The sequence below is a fragment of the Babylonia areolata genome, chromosome 20, assembly GCF_041734735.1.
Source record: "Babylonia areolata isolate BAREFJ2019XMU chromosome 20, ASM4173473v1, whole genome shotgun sequence".
In the NCBI taxonomy this organism is placed as follows: Eukaryota; Metazoa; Mollusca; class Gastropoda; order Neogastropoda; family Buccinidae; genus Babylonia; species Babylonia areolata.
The window spans coordinates 49657741-49675537 of record NC_134895.1 but is presented as its reverse complement, the minus strand read 5'-3'; the positions used below and the strand labels follow the sequence as shown (position 1 = coordinate 49675537).

Genomic DNA, 17797 nt, shown 5'->3' with positions numbered 1-17797 from the left:
TGATGGATTGACTCCAGGTGGGGGTGGTGGGGTAGTGATGGATTGACTCCAGGTGGTGGTGGTGGTGGGGTAGTGATGGATTGACTCCGGGTGAGGGTGGGGTAGTGACAGATTGACTCCAGATGGGGGTGGTGGTGGGGGAGTGATGGATTGACTCCCGGTGGGGGTGGGGGAGTGATGGATTGACTCTGGGTGGGGGTGGGTTAGTGATGGATTGACTCCAGGTGAGGGTGGGGTAGTGATGGATTGACTCTGGGTGGTGGTGGTGGTTGGGTAGTGATGGATTGACTCCAGGTGGTGGTGGTGGTGGGGTAGTGATGGATTGACTACGGATGGTGGTGGTGGTGGGGTAGTGATGGATTGACTCCAGGGAGGGTGGTGGGGTAGTGACGGATTGACTCCAGGTGGTGGTGGGGTAGTGATGGATTGACTCATGGTGGTGGTGGTGGTGGGGTAGTGACGGATTGACTCGGGGTGGGGGTGGGGTAGTGGGGAGGAGCTTAGGGCTTTACTTGTAACTTGACAAGTGTGATTCACCAGTGATAGTCACCAGTATTCTGACTCGTATTTTCTGTTTCACTAACTAAACAAGCCTCACCTGTGCTTCTTTGGACTGATTTGCCACTTTTTTTCTTTTTTTTCTGTTTTTTCTTGTTTCACGTGTACTTTTTCTCCTTGGTATTTAAGTAGTTTTTGAAATAATCTTTTTGTTGATATCAAACTTGGACTGTTTTTATGTGTATGTGTTGTTGTTTTTCATAATAAATTTCTGTTCATTGTGTTTGTTAACCTACTAGGTGAGCAATACTATGTGAAACTTTTTTGAAAGAAAATGTTCACCAACTGTGAATATGATGAAAGAATTATTTTTGAAATAATCTTTTTGTTGATATCAAACTTGGACTGTTTTTATGTGTATGTGTTGTTGTTTTTTTGTGTTTTTTTTAATAATAAATTTCTGTTCATTGTGTTAGTTAACCTACTAGGTGAGCAATACTATGTGAAACTTTTTTTGAAAGAAAATGTTCACCAACTGTGAATATGATGAAAGAACTAAAGCATGATTAGACTTGGAGACATCCAGTTAGTTAAAAACTCATGTTAACAGCATGCACTAGCCAGCTTAACAAGTTAAAAGCAAATATATGTATAAAATATCTTGATATATATCTTATTCCACATCTTTCTGCTTACCTTTCTGTCACTTTTTTTTTCATTCTCTTTTTTGATTTATTTATTTAGGGATGGCAGTGGGATGATTCACTAATGAGTGCACCAAAGGTGTGTTAGAAAAGGGCATAACAAAACATATGACACAACAGATCATTTTTAAAGCAAACCAGCTTTGAAAAAAACAACGACATGGGTGTACATGTGGTTGTAGCACTTTCCATAAACCACTTTTGATAAGTGATGTTATTAGATGAAATAATTGAAAAGAAATGTTAGTGTTCGTTTGTGCATCTGTGTATGCACGCTTGATTGTGTGTGTGTGTGTGTGTGTATGTGTGTACATGTGTGTGAGTGAGTGAGTTTGCAAACATGACCACACATGTGTATACTTTGAGAGCATACGTGCATGGATATAGCTTGTAAACAAAAGTGAATACATACAATACAGTTATTGGCTGTAAAATAAGAAAAAAAGTAGAAAAACTTGTTGCACTTAAGAGTTGTAGCATATATAACTGCGAGATTAATTTATGCTATACTTGCTTTTGGCAGAGAGATTGAAACCTTTTTGCAAGCTGAGAAAGAAGGATGCATAATGAATGAATTTTGAAGAGAAAATACTCCGCGTACTCGTTCGATAGTGTGACAAAAACTAATTTCATTCTAAGTATTACTATGCTTGATCTCTGTCTCTCTCTTGCACTATATCTGTCTCTGTGTTTCAGTCTGGCTCACTCTGTCTGCTTGTCTTTCACTCTTTATAACAATATGCTTCTTTCAATTTTTTTTCCATTTTGGTTTTGAATTGATCCATAATCTTGTGTTGACATGTTGGCGACACAGAAACTAGTGGCCTGTCTTTTTGTTGGATCTTTAAAACAAATTTATATTTGTCTTTGATTTCCACAACACCTTTCAGCTTGATTTTCACAAGTATTTCTGTGTGCCTTTTGTTGCTATGACATTTTCTCGTGATGCAGGTGTTCTTTGTGTGTCTGTGTGTGTGTCTGTGTTTATACAATGAACTTGTAAACATGTAGTGTAATCTCTGCTTACATGAAAGTGTATCATCTAAAGTCACCGGGAACATTGATGTTTTTGACTTTTACAGTTATTATCAGTAGTCTCTCTTTTTAAATAAATGATTGCCTCTTTTTGAAGTTTATTAAGTAATTATCTGTAATTGTACTTGTATAATATTGTGATATGGTGGTGGTGTGACATATGAAATGTGGTGGAGTAGTGTGATGTATGTAATGCGGTGATGTGATGTTGTGTATAATGTTGTCGTGTGGTGGTGGTGTGTAGTGTGTTACTATGAGATTAAGTGTGATCATATCCAACTGGTGTGTTGATGTGACATATGTATTGTGGTTTGGTAGTGTGGTGTATGTAATGTGGTGGTGTGAGGTATGTGATGTTGTAGTGTGTTGGTGTGACATACGTAATAATGTGGTGTGATGTGGCAAATGTTGTTGTGTGTTGATGTGACGTGTAAAGTTGTGTGGTGGTGTGCAGCTCATGACTATGAGATTCAGCGTGATCAGATCAAAATAGTGTGTTGATGTGATGTATATGTAAATTTGTTGTGTGGTGATGTGATGTGTGTGATTTGGGGATGTGTAATGTGTAGTGACGTGACATAATGATGTATATGTGTTGATGTGACATTGTGGTGTGGTGTGTCGTTGTGACATGCAGTGCTGTGTGGTGGTGTGCAGCGCGTGATTATGAGATTCAGCGAGATCAGATCAAACTGGTGGAGATCCTGGGGGAAGGCCAGTTTGGGGATGTCTACAAGGGCATGTACTTTGACAGGGTGAGGCCACATACCCGTCTGCTGGGCCCCCTCACACTTTCACACACACACACACACACATACACACACACACACGCTCCACAGACACACAGACACACACACGCTCCACAGACACACATAGACACACACACAGACACAGACACACACACACCTCCAGGGACACACATGCGCGCGCGCGCACACACACACACACACACACACACACACACACACCTCCACACACACCCTCCACACACACACACACACACACACACAGGAAAAGTCCTATCAGAAGGGATATTATGCAAGTATGTGTGTGTGTGTCTTTCTTATTTAGGACTTGTTCTTGCGCGTGTACTTAATGGTTTGTTGCTTGTGAGCTCAGTTCTGCTGATGACTTGAGAAGGTCATGTCTGCTGACATGTCGTTTGCTTTTCTGGTAATTACTTTCGTAAAAGATCCTTTTAGTTAGGAGGGGCAAGTTGAAAGTCTGGGGGACAAGTAGAGATCTACTTGTGCCTTGGTCAAGTACAAGAGATTTAAAAGCGAGTGTGTTGTGTGCAGGGCATTCAGGTTTGTGTGGTGTGCACAGTGCAAGTGATGTAAAAGTCTGTGTGCTGTGTGATGTAAAAGTGCTGTGTGATGTAAAGTAATGTAGATGCTGTGTGCTGTGTGATGTACAAGTGATGTCAGTCAGTGCTATGTGAAGTACAGGTGATGTTAAGTCCATGTGCTCTGAGCAGGAGGGCATACAGGTGTGTATGGTGTGCACAGTACAGGTGTGTGTGGTGTGTACATTACAGATCATTTAAAAGTATGTGCACAGGAGGGCATACAGGTGTGGATGATGTGTACAGTACAGGTGTGTGTGGTGTGTACAGTACGGGTTTGTGTGGTGTGTACAGTACAGGTGATGTAAAAGTCTACATGCTGTGTGCAGGTGGGCATACAGGTGTGAATGATGTGTACAGTACAGGGGTGAATGATGTGTTCAGTACAGGTTTGTGTGGTGTGTACAGTACAGGTGTGAATGATGTGTACAGTACAGGTGTGAATGATGTGTACAGTACAGGTGTGAATGATGTGTACAGTACAGGTGTGTGTGGTGTGTACAATACAGGTGATGTAAAAGTCTACATGCTGTGTGCAGGAGGGCATGCAGGTGTGAATGATGTGTACAGTACAGGTGTGTGTGGTGTGTACAGTACAGGTGTGAATGATGTATACAGTACAGGTTTGTGTGGTGTGTACAGTACAGGTGTGAATGATGTGTATGTACAGTACAGGTGTGAATGATCTGTACAGTACAGGTGTGTGTGGTGTGTACAGTACAGGTGATGTAAAAGTCTACGTGCTGTGTGCAGGAGGGCATTCAGGTGTGAATGATGTGTACAGTACAGGTGTGTGTGGTGTGTACAGTACAGGTGTGAATGATGTATACAGTACAGGTTTGTGTGGTGTGTACAGTACAGGTGTGAATGATGTGTACAATACAGGTATGTATGGTGTGTACGGTACAGGTGATGTAAAAGTCTGTGTGCTGTGTGCAGGAGGGCATGCAGGTGTGAATGATGTGTACAGTACAGGTGTGTATGGTGTGTACAGTACAGGTGTGAATGATGTATACAGTACAGGTTTGTGTGGTGTGTACAGTACAGGTTTGTGTGGTGTGTACAGTACAGGTGTGAATGATGTGTACAATACAGGTATGTATGGTGTGTACGGTACAGGTGATGTAAAAGTCTGTGTGCTGTGTGCAGGAGGGCATGCAGGTGTGAATGATGTGTACAGTACAGGTGTGTATGGTGTGTGCAATACAGGTTTGTATGGTGTGTACAGTACAGGTGATGTAAAAGTCTACGTGCTGTGTGCAGGAGGGCATGCAGGTGTGAATGATGTGTACAGTACATGTATGTATGGTGTGTACAGTCCGTGTGCTGTGTGCAGGAGGGCATGCAGGTGCCGGTGGCGGTCAAGACGTGCAAGGAAACCAGCGAGGAGACCATGACGGAAAAGTTCCTGGAGGAAGCTTGTGAGCACCTGCACAAAACGACTGGATAAACAAAGCAAAACAAAGCAGCACCCACCACCACCACCACCACCATAACAACAACAAAAAAAGGGTTGCCGGTGGCATATTTGGTAGAAAATTCTCTTTAAAAGTAAAAGAAAAACATTTGCAGACAATCGGAAAAGGCTGATGCTGCATTGTGGCACTCAGTAGCCTGAATTTCACACAGAGAAATGTGTTGTGACAGTACAATACAGTACAATACAATACAGTGCAGTACAGTACAGTACAGTACAACCCAACACAACCCAATACAACACAATACAATACAACAGAATACAATGCAATACAACAGATAGAATAGACAGACAAATAATTGAATGAAAAATAAGATTATAAAATCCTTGGAAGAAGTTGTCCACCATGTTACAGTTTTCACAGTTGTTTCCAAGTTCCATTTCATAATACTGTTCTCACAGTTGTCGGATGTGTGTGTGTGTGTGTGTGTGTGTGCGCGTGCATGCATGTGTGTGTGTGTGCGTGCATGCGTGCGTGTGTGTTGCAGACATCATGCAGCAGTTTGACCACCCCCACATAGTGAAGCTGATGGGCATCTGTTCTGAAAGCAGACCTGTGTGGATCGTCATGGAGCTAGCTAGACATGGAGAGGTGGGGTCATCATCTGGTGGTGGATGTATCAGGGGGTGTGGTGTGGTGTGGTGTGGTGTGGTGTGGTGAGTGATGTGTGGTGTGGGATGTGGTGTGGTGTGATGTGATGTAGTGTGGTGTGGTGAAAGCAGACCTGTGTGGATTGTCATGGAGCTAGCTAGACATGGAGAGGTGGGGTCATCATCCGGTGGTGGATGTGTCGTGTGGTGTGGTGTGGTGTGGTGTGTGGTGTGGTGTGGTGTGTGGTGTGGTGTGTGGAGTGGTGTGGTGTGTGGTGTGGTGTGTGGAGTGGTGTGGTGTGGTGTGGTGAAAGCAGACCTGTGTGGATTGTCATGGAGCTAGCTAGACATGGAGAGGTGGGGTCATCCTGTGGTGGATGTGTCGTGTGGTGTGGTGTGGTGTAGTGTGGGGTGTGGTGTGATGTGGTGTGGTGTGGTGTGATGTGATGTGTGGTGTGGTGAGTGATGTGTGGTGAGGTGTGGTGAAAGCAGACCTGTGTGGATCATCATGGAGCTGGCTAGACATGGAGAGGTGGGGTCGTCATCCTGTGGTGGATGCGTCATGGGGTGTGGTGTGGTGAGTGTGTGGTGAGTGATGTGTGGTGTGGTGTGATGTGGTGTAGTGTGGGGTGTGGTGTGGTGTGGGGTGGTGTGGGGTGTGGTGTGGTGTGGTGTGGTGTGGTGAAAGCAGACCTGTGTGGATAGTCATGGAGCTAGCTAGACATGGAGAGGTGGGGACATCATCCTGTGGTGGATGTGTCATGGGGTGTGGTGTGGTGTGGTGTGTGGTGTGTGGTGTGGTGTGGTGTGTGGAGTGGTGTGGTGTGTGGTGTGGTGTGTGGAGTGGTGTGGTGTGTGGAGTGGTGTGGTGTGTGGTGTGGTGTGTGGAGTGGTGTGGTGTGGTGTGGTGAAAGCAGACCTGTGTGGATAGTCATGGAGCTAGCTAGACATGGAGAGGTGGGGTCATCCTGTGGTGGATGTGTCGTGTGGTGTGATGTGGTGTAGTGTGGGGTGTGGTGTGATGTGGTGTGGTGTGGTGTGATGTGATGTGTGGTGTGGTGTGGTGAGTGATGTGTGGGGTGTTGTGGTGTGGGATGTGTGGGGTGTGGTGTTGTGTGGTGTGGTGAGTGATGTGTGATGTAGTGTGGTGTGGTGAAAGCAGACCTGTGTGGATCGTCATGGAGCTAGCTAGACATGGAGAGGTGGGGTCATCCTGTGGTGGATGCGTCATGGGGTGTGGTGTGGTGTGGTGTGGTGTGGTGTGGTGTGGTGTGGTGTGGTGAGTGATGTGTGGTGTGGGATGTGGTGTGGTGTGATGTGATGTAGTGTGGTGTGGTGAAAGCAGACCTGTGTGGATCGTCATGGAGCTAGCTAGACATGGAGAGGTGGGGTCATCCTGTGGTGGATGTGTCATGGGGTGTGGTGTGGTGGTGTGGTGTGGTGTGGGATGTGGTGTGGTGCGATATGTAGTGTGTGGTGTGGTGTGGTATGTGATGTGATATGGTGTGAATTTGTAAGGTGAGATGTTATGTGGTATGGTGTGGAAGAAAAGAGAAAGAAACATGTGTTTTGATCTGCAATGTGGTATGTGGTATGCCGTGGTCAGTGTGGAGAAAAAAGGAGTCAGGTGTGTTTACCTGCATTGGGTGTGCAGATGAGGGCATACCTGCAGAACAACAAGTCCAGACTGGACCTGGTCATGCTCATCATGTATGCATACCAGCTCAGCACCGCTCTGTCCTACCTGGAGAGCAAGAAGTTTGTTCACAGGTGAGTGGTTTAAATAATCTTTAATTATTCAACAATACACATGATTACAGTGCAATGAATGACAAAAGAGCATCAACAAGCTTAAAGCTCATACTGTGCTCACAACGTTGTACTTCAGTTTTATCATGACGGCTGATGAATCATATTATCAGTTGTATCAAATAACATTCATAAACAGTAAGTCACAGGTGGATGCCTATCTTTTTTCACAGGTGAGCACCTCTCTGCTGCCTTCTGGTCATCATTTGGAATTGACGGAGGGGGGCGCAGTCGGGGGGTGGTGGGGGGACTTAGACACTTGGACACTGAGAATTTGGATTGATTTCCGTGTCTATTTTTTGTTTTTTTGCTGCCCCATCATCTGCACTGTTTCAGTGGCATTACTCCCATGTCCCCCATTTAGATTCCCCCATACATGACCACACCCGGGTTCGTCCGTCATAGTCCCAGCGTCGGCAGTCCGCAAGTGACCATTGATGTTAGGTCACCAGGAGGCTACACACCAGAGGAGACTTTGCACTGCTGCTGAGTCACTTTGGTGGTGTTCAGTGGTGCCTGTTCTGATTTAATGTACTTAGGACACCACCTACTAAGCCCCCTACTAACGACAGTAATGGCTTAGTCGCGGAGCCAGACTGAGTGAGCGTCCCTCATAGAGTGGAGACCGCCACCACGTCCCTCAAACAACAGCCACCCATGAATCTGCTGACACTGAAGACATTGACAGGACTCACTCCAAGCACGAAAGTGGAGGGGTATTGAAACTGAGGTCACCATGAGAGCAGGGCATGAAAGGCCACAGACTTTGAGACTATTTTGTTTATATGGTGAAGGTGGTGGAAGAGGATGACGATGACGCTGTTGCTGTGGAGGTTCATTTTAGTTTGGACTGTGTGACAAGGCTATACTCTACGCTTCCTGTCATAATGATAACCCGGCGTTAACCAGGCCCAAGAGATATAGACACTTGCAGTGTTGGTCAGGTAATTTGAGCAACACACCCAAAGGCGCATCCTTGAAGTGGATGATACTCGACAGTGTGGTCCCAGCACATTCAGCTCTGGGTAGGAGCCGGCCACGGGCCGAAAAACCCACCTCCGCTGGGATTCAAACCCGCGTCCTCCCAGCGTCAGTCCGCAACGCTAACCACTTTGCCATGGTTCCGTTTCTTTTTTGAATGAAGGAAAAAATTTGTGCATTCACACAAAGCACTCATGCACACATGAGTGCATGCATTTGGCCACATACAAACACTCTCAGATTGAGTGAGTGTGTGTGTGTGTTGTGTGTGTGTGTGCGTGTGCACACGCACACATGAATGTTGTTTTTTTTTCTCTCTCTCTCTCTCTCTGTCTGTCTGTCACACACAGACACACACACACACACACACACACACACACACACACACACACACACACACACACACACACACACACACACACACACACACACACACTCTCTCTCTCTCTCTCTCTCTCTCTCTCTCTCTCTCTCGGGGGCAAATTCAAGATGGCGACAAGATGGCAGGTTCTGTGAAGTACTCTGTTGTTTTATGGACATTGGACAGTTTCCAGGGACTTCTACTGCAAAACTTTCTTATCGGATGACGTGTAGTGTATTAGTGTCTGTTAAAGCGAAACAAAATGTGTGACTTAGGGACGTGGAGAGCGAGAATTGGACTTTTTCATCAGCAAGGTATGTCAACAAAGTTTTATATTCCTACGCGGAACAGTAACATGAGCAGAAAATTGACTGATGAAAACTGTGTGTCAGCAAGCAACATTATCTTGGCATTTTTTTCCTGTGGTTTGTTTGCTGCTGTTTTGGCTAGCTTTGGGCGAAACGTGGAAAGAATGCTAAGTCAGAAATACGTGTACTTAAACACCGAAACATCTGTGTATGGGACTACATTGTGGGACGGAGGTGTGTTAGAAAAGGGTGTCAGTGACAACATCAGTGGAAGCCCGTGCATTCTGCACGTGACAGCAATTGTTTTGACAGCGTGCGCGATCAACACAGTGTTCGGCCTGTGGCGTTTACGCCTCAGCGGTGACGTGGAGGAAAACCCCGGACCGAATAGTACGGACCAATCGACTCAGGGAGATCAAAAAATGTCGGAACCAACACCTGTGGCAGTCAACTCTGATGACATTGTGGCGAAGATCATGCAGGCAGTACAGCAACAGCTTCAAGAACAGACCAGTGTCATCAGGTCTGATCTGGGAAACATAATAGCTGAACTGAGTCAAGTGAAGAACGAATGTGTTGAAATCAATCAGCGATGTGACAGGTTAGAAAGAGAACAGAGAGAAATAACAGAAACAGTGTCTTGTCTGTCGGTAGACAAGACTGATCTGCACAAAGAGATGATAGACAGAAGAGAGGAAACCAGAGAGATGAGAACATCAGTGAACGATATGCAGGAAGAAATTACACACTTGAGATCAGAAATTGACACGTTAGAACAGCATTCAAGAAGAGACAATCTACGGATTTTTGGAATTCCCTACAGTAGTGAACGTGAAAATTTTGACACATGTGTGATCGCTGTGGTTGATGCACTCAACAGTATCGATGGTCTGAAGGAATGGACCTCTGACGATATAGTGAGGGCTCATCGTGTTGGTCAGGCTAGGGATGGACAACCAAGGCCCATGATCGTCCGTTTCAGTCGTTGGAGGGACAAGATGTCTCTACTAACGGACAGAGCCATCCGGGAGAAGCTGAAACAGCAAGGCATTGGAGTGGCGAACGACCTGACCAGAGCCCAAGCACACATGGTCGCCGAAGCAAAGAGGGACGGCAAGAGGGCGTACTTCAGGAGGGGGAAGATGGTGATCGGCCCGGCTCTTCCTGATCCCCGCACCTACGCCGATGTGGCAGCGTTGGGCACTGACAACAGAGGGCAGCAGGACAGCGCGCGTGTGTCAGGAGACACAGGCAGTACACGGCACGTGCTGTTACCCAGCCAGGCTGGAGGCCAAGGTCAACGTGGCGGTGAGCTGATCCCGGGCACGGTCTCCACGTGCGGTGTGGACGGCACACCATCTACTTCAGAGGGCAGCAAGCAGCAGGACTCCGGAGCGGCCGGCGGAGGAGGGGGTACGCCAACACATGACAGCAGCACCCGGTCTTCACCCGCGCGGCGTGACAGGGACAGCAGTGGTGGAGGGGGGTCCTGCTGTGACGTAGCGGGTTCGCCAGCGACTCAGCGGTTGGCCAGAGGCGGTGTTGGCGGTGACGACCGGCATTCCCTGCGTGGTACGGGAGACTCCGTGGTGAGAAGAGGGGGCGGGAATTCCCGTCATGACGTCAGGGGTACTCCCGCTGTTGCACGTGGCGGACGGCGCGGTGTGGCCAATAGACAGACTGAGCTTGGCGCTCATTGGGGCAACCAGTCCGGCAAGTCACCTGGCAGTGGCAGTGATAGACACTTGCGGGCCAGAAACAAATAGGCCAGGCTCGACCATCCTAAATATTGGAAGTTTTTAAATTATAATGTGGAGAATCTTTATACAAAATTGTCTGATGTTTCATTTATAAATTATGTCAATACTTTTCATTTTGTTTGTTTAACTGAAACATTTCTAGATTCGTCCTTTGATTACGGTAATATTTTTCCAGAGTATCTAAAGTTTTTTGCTCCTGCAAAGAAAATGTCACGACAAGGGAGAAAATCGGGAGGAGTTTTAGTGTTAATAAAAAATACTTTGAAACAATTTGTGAAAGAAATTTCTTTAAACTGTGCGAACACTGTAGCGATTAACGTTGATAGAAGAGTTTTTAATGTTGATAAAGATGTTCTTTTTGTTGCAGCTTACATAGTACCCGAAGGAGGTCCACTATACAACGAAACAGAATTAAACGATGGAGTATTGATTTTGGAAGAATGTTTGCTGCAGGTTGTGCAAGATAAGGATGTGTATGTTATTGTTTGTGGTGATTTGAATGCACGTACAGGTTGTGAGCAGACCAAAAGTGAAGATATGGGTATCAATGTTTTTGATCTGGATTGGGAAAATGTGAAGGGAGATTCACGTTGTTCAAAGGATGTTACTATAAATAATTTTGGGAAATCCCTGTTGGACTTTTGCTTTTTGTTTGAACTTGTAATTTTGAATGGTTATTGTAATGGGGATCGAGATGGCGATTTTACTTTTGTTTCTACCCAAGGATGTAGTGTCATTGATTATTTTCTTGTTTCTGACTGCTTATTAGATAGTTGTAATTTATGTATTGGTGATAGTTTATTTTCATGGCATCTGCCAGTCGAATTGTCCTACATAAATAGATTAAGTACTGAAAAAGAATCTGACTCAATTCAAAAAGGAGAAGAAAGGATAGTGTGGTCTGAGGAAAATGTGCATGTATATAAGGATGAGTTGGACAGTTGTCAGTTTAAGGAGTGTTTACAGAATGCTTATAACATGTTAAATGTTGATGTTAATGCCTGTGTCAAATTGTTTTCATGTGCATTGTATGGAGCAGCTGCATGTATGATTCGAACAGTTGGTAGAGGACAGAAGAAATGTAATGATTGGTTTGATGATGAGTGTAAGAGGAAGAAAAGACTGGTCAGAGGCCTTCTTAAAAGTTTCCAGAGATGTAAAACTGAAGAGAATAAAAGAGTACGTAAAGAAACATTTGTAAAGGAAAGGAAGGAATATGTTTATTTGAAGAGAAGAAAGAAACGTGAATTTGAGGAGCTAAGGTTACAGAAATTAAAATCATCAATCAAAGATTCAAATCTGTTTTGGGCAACAGTAAGATCTGTAAATAGAAAGGCATTTGTTTATAATAATATTAGTGCTCAGCAATGGTATGACCATTTTTCTAGTGTATTTGTAGGTAATGCTAATACTGAAACAGAAGATGAGGTAGTAGAGGAGGTTGGTGATTTTGAAGAACCTTGTTTTAATGACCCAATTAGCAGGCAAGAAGTAATTGATAGCATAAACAATTTAAAACCAGGTAAAAGTGCAGGCCCAGATAAAATATTGAGTGAAATGTTAAAGCAGGCAAATACAGATATTGTTGATTTTCTGGTGCTTTTATTTAACAGATGTTTCAATGATGGAATCTTTCCAACAGATTGGGCAAAATCGATTATCATACCTATTCACAAAAAGGGAGACCCAAATATTCCAGATAATTACCGTGGAGTTGCACTTACAAGTATCATTAGTAAAGTTTACACTTACATTTTAAATAGAAGATTAACTAAATGGGCTGAACGAGAAGAAAAGATTATTGAAGAGCAAGCTGGATTTCGATCAGGTTACAGCACCATTGACCACATTTTCACATTGTATGCAATTGTACAAACACATTTATTAAAAAATAGAAAATTGTATGTTGCTTTTGTAGATTTTCAGAAGGCCTTCGACTCTGTGAATCGAAATAGTTTATGGAATGTGTTACGTAAAACTGGTGTTGATGGTAAGCTTTATATGGCACTGCGTGGTGTATATGATGCAGTTTTAGCGTGTGTACGTGAGAAGGGTGTATATTCAGATGTATTTGATTGCCCACGTGGCGTAAAACAAGGATGTCTGTTGAGCCCTATGATGTTTTCGTTCTTTATTAATGAACTGGCAGGAGAGATAACGAAAAAAGGAAGACATGGGATTCAAATGATCCCTGGGGCTGTTGAACTGTTTCTCATGTTATTTGCAGATGATGTAATTCTTTTGTCTGACACGGCCATAGGACTTCAAAATCAGCTGAACATATTAAAGCAAGAAGCAGATAGATTATTTTTAAAAGTTAATCTTGAGAAAACAAATGTAGTTGTGTTTAAAAAAGGTGGTTACTTATCTAGATATGAAAAATGGCACTATGGAACTGATGAAGTGAAGGTAACTAATGCTTATAAGTATCTTGGTATGATTTTTACAACTAAGCTGAGTTTGACAAGGACAGTAGCAGAAATTTGTAGAAAGGGGAAGAAGGGGGTTATAGAAATCTTAAGGTGTTTACGTAAGTTAGGCTCGATAGATTCTTATATATTTTGGAAACTTTTTGATACTCAAATAGAACCAATGATAACATACAGTGCCGAAATTTGGGGACTTTCTGATAACAAAGATTTAGAAAAAGTACATACATTAGCTATTAAACGTTTTTTAAATGTTCCATTACATGCTTCAAATACTGTATTATATGGAGAAAGTGGTAGATACCCATTATACATTAAATCATGTGTGAAATGTATAAAATATTGGTTAAAATTAATAAGGCTACCCACATCGAGATTATGTAAGCAGGCGTATGAAATGTTAGTAAATGAACATGAGAGAGGGAAGGAAAACTGGGTATATTTTGTAAAGAAGACATTAACTGTAAATGGATTTGGGATTGTGTGGATGTGTCAGGGAGTTGGATGTGTAGAAGGATTTGTTTCAGAATTCAAAGATAGGCTAATTGCTTCATATAAACAGAATTGGCACGGTAAAATGGAAAGCACTGAGAAATATAGATGGTTTTATAGTTTTAAAAGTATATTTCAAACAGAAAAATATATCACAGTCGTGACAAACAAGTGGCACCGAACAAGTCTCGCCAGATTTAGAACGAGAACGATTGGTTTGAATGCTTATGAAAAGTGGTTTCAGACTGAGCCCTCGTTACTCTCCCCTTGTCCGATGTGCGGGCATTCAAGGGAGGATGAGTTACATTTTTTGTTTAGTTGTAAAGCTTATGACGATATTCGAGAAAAATGTGTTGTATTTAAAACAAATTCAGCAAAGTATGAAGATATTTTTGGAGTGCTTAATTTAAATCAGGAAACTTCACTACAGTCACTTGCAAAATATATTGCAGAAGCGAATAACATGCGACGAAAAAAACTCAACAATAATAAAATAGTATCAGGTGTTGCTCATTGTGAAAAGTGAAATCTGTGTTGTCACTCTCATATGGAAAATATTATGTTATACATTTATATATGTTTTTGTTTTTATTTCTCACTACATGCCATTACTTTGAATGGATGGTCAAACTGCACTTTGTTGCACAGATTGATTGATTTCGTTTTGGTTTTGGTTTTCATCAATATTATTACTATTGATGCATGTTGTTATTTGTATTATGAACCCCCATGTCATTAGGGCTGTAAAGCTATTGACATTAAAGTGTTCAGTGTTCAGTGTTCAGTGTTCTCTCTCACTGTCTTACCCTCTTACACACTCTGACACTCACTCAGCCACTCCCATGCAAGGTCAGCAGTTCTGCTTCAGTTTCAAAACATTCCGTTCTCCAGTTCAGTGATTTCCTTCTCCATGGATATGACGGCATGTAAAAGAATTGGGTGTTGTCTACAGCAAGAGATTGCTGACAGCTAAATGAGAGAGAGAAGAAAGACCAAGGTTAGGTGCAGTGATAAAGTGAGAGTGCTGTGTTGCAGAGACATCGCGGCCCGCAATGTGCTGGTGTCTTCCCAGGACACCGTCAAACTGGGCGACTTTGGCCTCTCTCGCTGGGTGGAGGAACAGAGCTACTATAAAGGTACACACCCTCCAAAATCCTCTGGTCATTTTGGTGCTAGTGGTGGCATTCCAGATTCCAGACATTGTCTGTTTTGTTCAGTTTTCTTGGGATGGTGTAATTTGTGTGTGTGTGTGTGTGTGTGTGTGTGTGTGTGTGTGTGTGTGTGTGTGTATTTGTGTGAGTGGGTTGTGGTCAGGAATGGTTAATCAGTCTGTTACATGTGTTCACTTAATGACTGTTGAAAGATGTCTGTTGTGGGCCTGTTGAACACAACACTAATTTTTGTGGGGAATGTTGGCTGCTCCTTTGTGGTGTAACATTTGAGTATGTACTTGTTTGGTGTATTCATTATATTTAGATTTTATTGTGTTTTGTGTGTGTGTGTGTGTGTGTGTGTGTGTGTGTTTTAAGTAGGCATGGATCTATACGTCAGTCAGGCATCTGCTTTTTTTGTTTTGTTTTTTTAAAGCAGATTTGGTGTACTGCAAATAGATCCATTATCATGCTTTGATGGTGTAATGTTATCACTATGTAACCCTGTGTCCCACAGCCTTCTCTGTATGGTGTTGTGTTATCAGTGTATTACCCTGTGTCCCACTGTATGGTGTAATGTGATCACTGTGTTACCCTGTGTCCCACTGTGTGGTGTAATGTTATCACTGTGTTACCATGTGTCCCACTGTGTGGTGTAATGTTATCACTGTGTTACCCTGTGTCCCACTGTGTGGTGTAATGTGATCACTGTTACCCTGTGTCCCACTGTGTGGTGTAATGTGATCACTGTGTTACTGTGTCACCACTGTGGTGTAATGTGATCACTGTTACCCTGTGTCCCACTGTTTGGTGTAATGTGACCACGGTTACCCTGTGTCCCACTGTTTGTTGTAATGTTATCAGTTACCCTGCGTCCCACTTTGTGGTGTAATCTGATCACTGTTACCCTGTGTCCCACTGTTTGGTGTAATGTGGTCACTGTTACCCTGTGTCCCACTGTGTGGTATAATGTTATCACTGTTACCATGTGTCCCACTGTTTGGTGTAATGTGATCACTTTGTTACCATGTGTCCCACTGTTTGGTGTAATCTGATCACTGTTACCATGTGTCCCACTGTTTGGTGTAATGTGATCACTTTGTTACCCTGTGTCCCACTGTGTGGTGTAATATTATCACTGTTACCCTGTGTCCCACTGTGGTGTAATGTTATCACTGTTACCCTGTGTCCCACTGTGTGGTGTAATGTTATCACTGTTACCCTGTGTCCCACTGTGTGGTGTAATGTTATCACTGTTACCATGTGTCCCACTGTGTGGTGAAATGTTATCACTGTTACCATGTGTCCCACTGTGTGGTGTAATGTTATCACTGTTACCCTGTGTCCCACTGTGTGGTGAAATGTTATCACTGTTACCATGTGTCCCACTGTGTGGTGTAATGTGATCACTGTTACCATGTATCGCACTGTGTGGTGTAATGTTATCACTGTTACCATGTATCCCACAGCCTCCAAAGGCAAGCTGCCCATCAAGTGGATGGCGCCAGAATCCATCAACTTTCGACGTTTCACCACCGCCAGCGATGTCTGGATGTTTGGTCAGTGCCCTGCTGTGTCCTACCTGTTTCATTATGACACCTGACCTTTCTCATACCTGTTTCATTACACCTGACCTTTCTCATGCCTGTTTCATTATGACACCTGACCTTTCTCATGCCTGTTTCATGGTGACACCTGACCTTTCTCATGCCTGTTTCATTACGACACCTGACCTTTCTCATACCTGTTTCATTACGACACCTGACCTTTCTCATACCTGTTTCATTATGACACCTGACCTTTCTCATACCTGTTTCATTATGACACCTGACCTTTCTCATACCTGTTTCATTACGACACCTGACCTTTCTCATGCCTGTTTCGTTACGACACCTGACCTTTCTCATGCCTGTTTCGTTATGACACCTGACCTTTCTCATACCTGTTTCATTATGACACCTGACCTTTCTCATACCTGTTTCATTATGACACCTGACCTTTCTCATGCCTGTTTCATTATGACACCTGACCTTTCTCATACCTGTTTCATTACGACACCTGACCTTTCTCATACCTGTTTCATTATGACACCTGACCTTTCTCATGCCTGTTTCATTACGACACCTGGCCTTTCTCATACCTGTTTCATTATGACACCTGACCTTTCTCATGCCTGTTTCATTATGACACCTGACCTTTCTCATACCTGTTTCATTACGACACCTGACCTTTCTCATACCTGTTTCATTATGACACCTGACCTTTCTCATGCCTGTTTCATGGTGACATCTGACCTTCATCCTGCCCCCTACCTGTGTCATTGTGATATGTCACATACCTTCTGTCTGTATGATAAGTAGAATTTTATTTTCTCATATAGAGGAATTACACCAGGTGTGGCAAAACAAATGTGGACAATACTCAACACAAAAATATTCAACAGGACTTAAGAAATCCAACATTCAACAAGTAAGACATGTGTTAACATATAAGCATTACATATATTCACCTTGTAATCAATATTTTATTTAAAAAAAAAAAAAAAAAAAAAAAATCTGTTATACAGACGTGTCACATTGCACATTGTGTTCATGTTATATGGAAGCAATAACCTACTGGTTAAAGAGTTGGACTTTCAGTCTGAGGGTCCTGAGTTTGAATCTTGGTAGTGGCGCCTGGTGGGTAAAGGGTGGAGATTTTTCCGATCTACCAGGTCTACATATGTGCAGACCTGCTTGTGCCTGAACCCCTATCGTGTGTATACGCAAGGAGAAGATTAAATATGCACGTTATAGTTCCTGTAATCCATGTCAGCGTTAAGTGGATTATGGAAACAGGAACATACCCAGCATGCAC

The 17797-nt window shown here is 43.3% G+C and overlaps 1 protein-coding gene across 1 annotated transcript in view; it reads left to right on the top strand.

Annotated features, from left to right (window-relative positions):
- Positions 1-17797, top strand: part of LOC143294690 (focal adhesion kinase 1-like) — a 62442-nt gene that overhangs the window by 25460 nt on the left and 19185 nt on the right. The window contains 6 exon segments of the mRNA XM_076606086.1: positions 2895-2992; positions 4919-5003; positions 5548-5651; positions 7305-7420; positions 14826-14926; positions 16411-16500. Coding sequence (XP_076462201.1) covers positions 2895-2992; positions 4919-5003; positions 5548-5651; positions 7305-7420; positions 14826-14926; positions 16411-16500 — 594 coding nt within the window.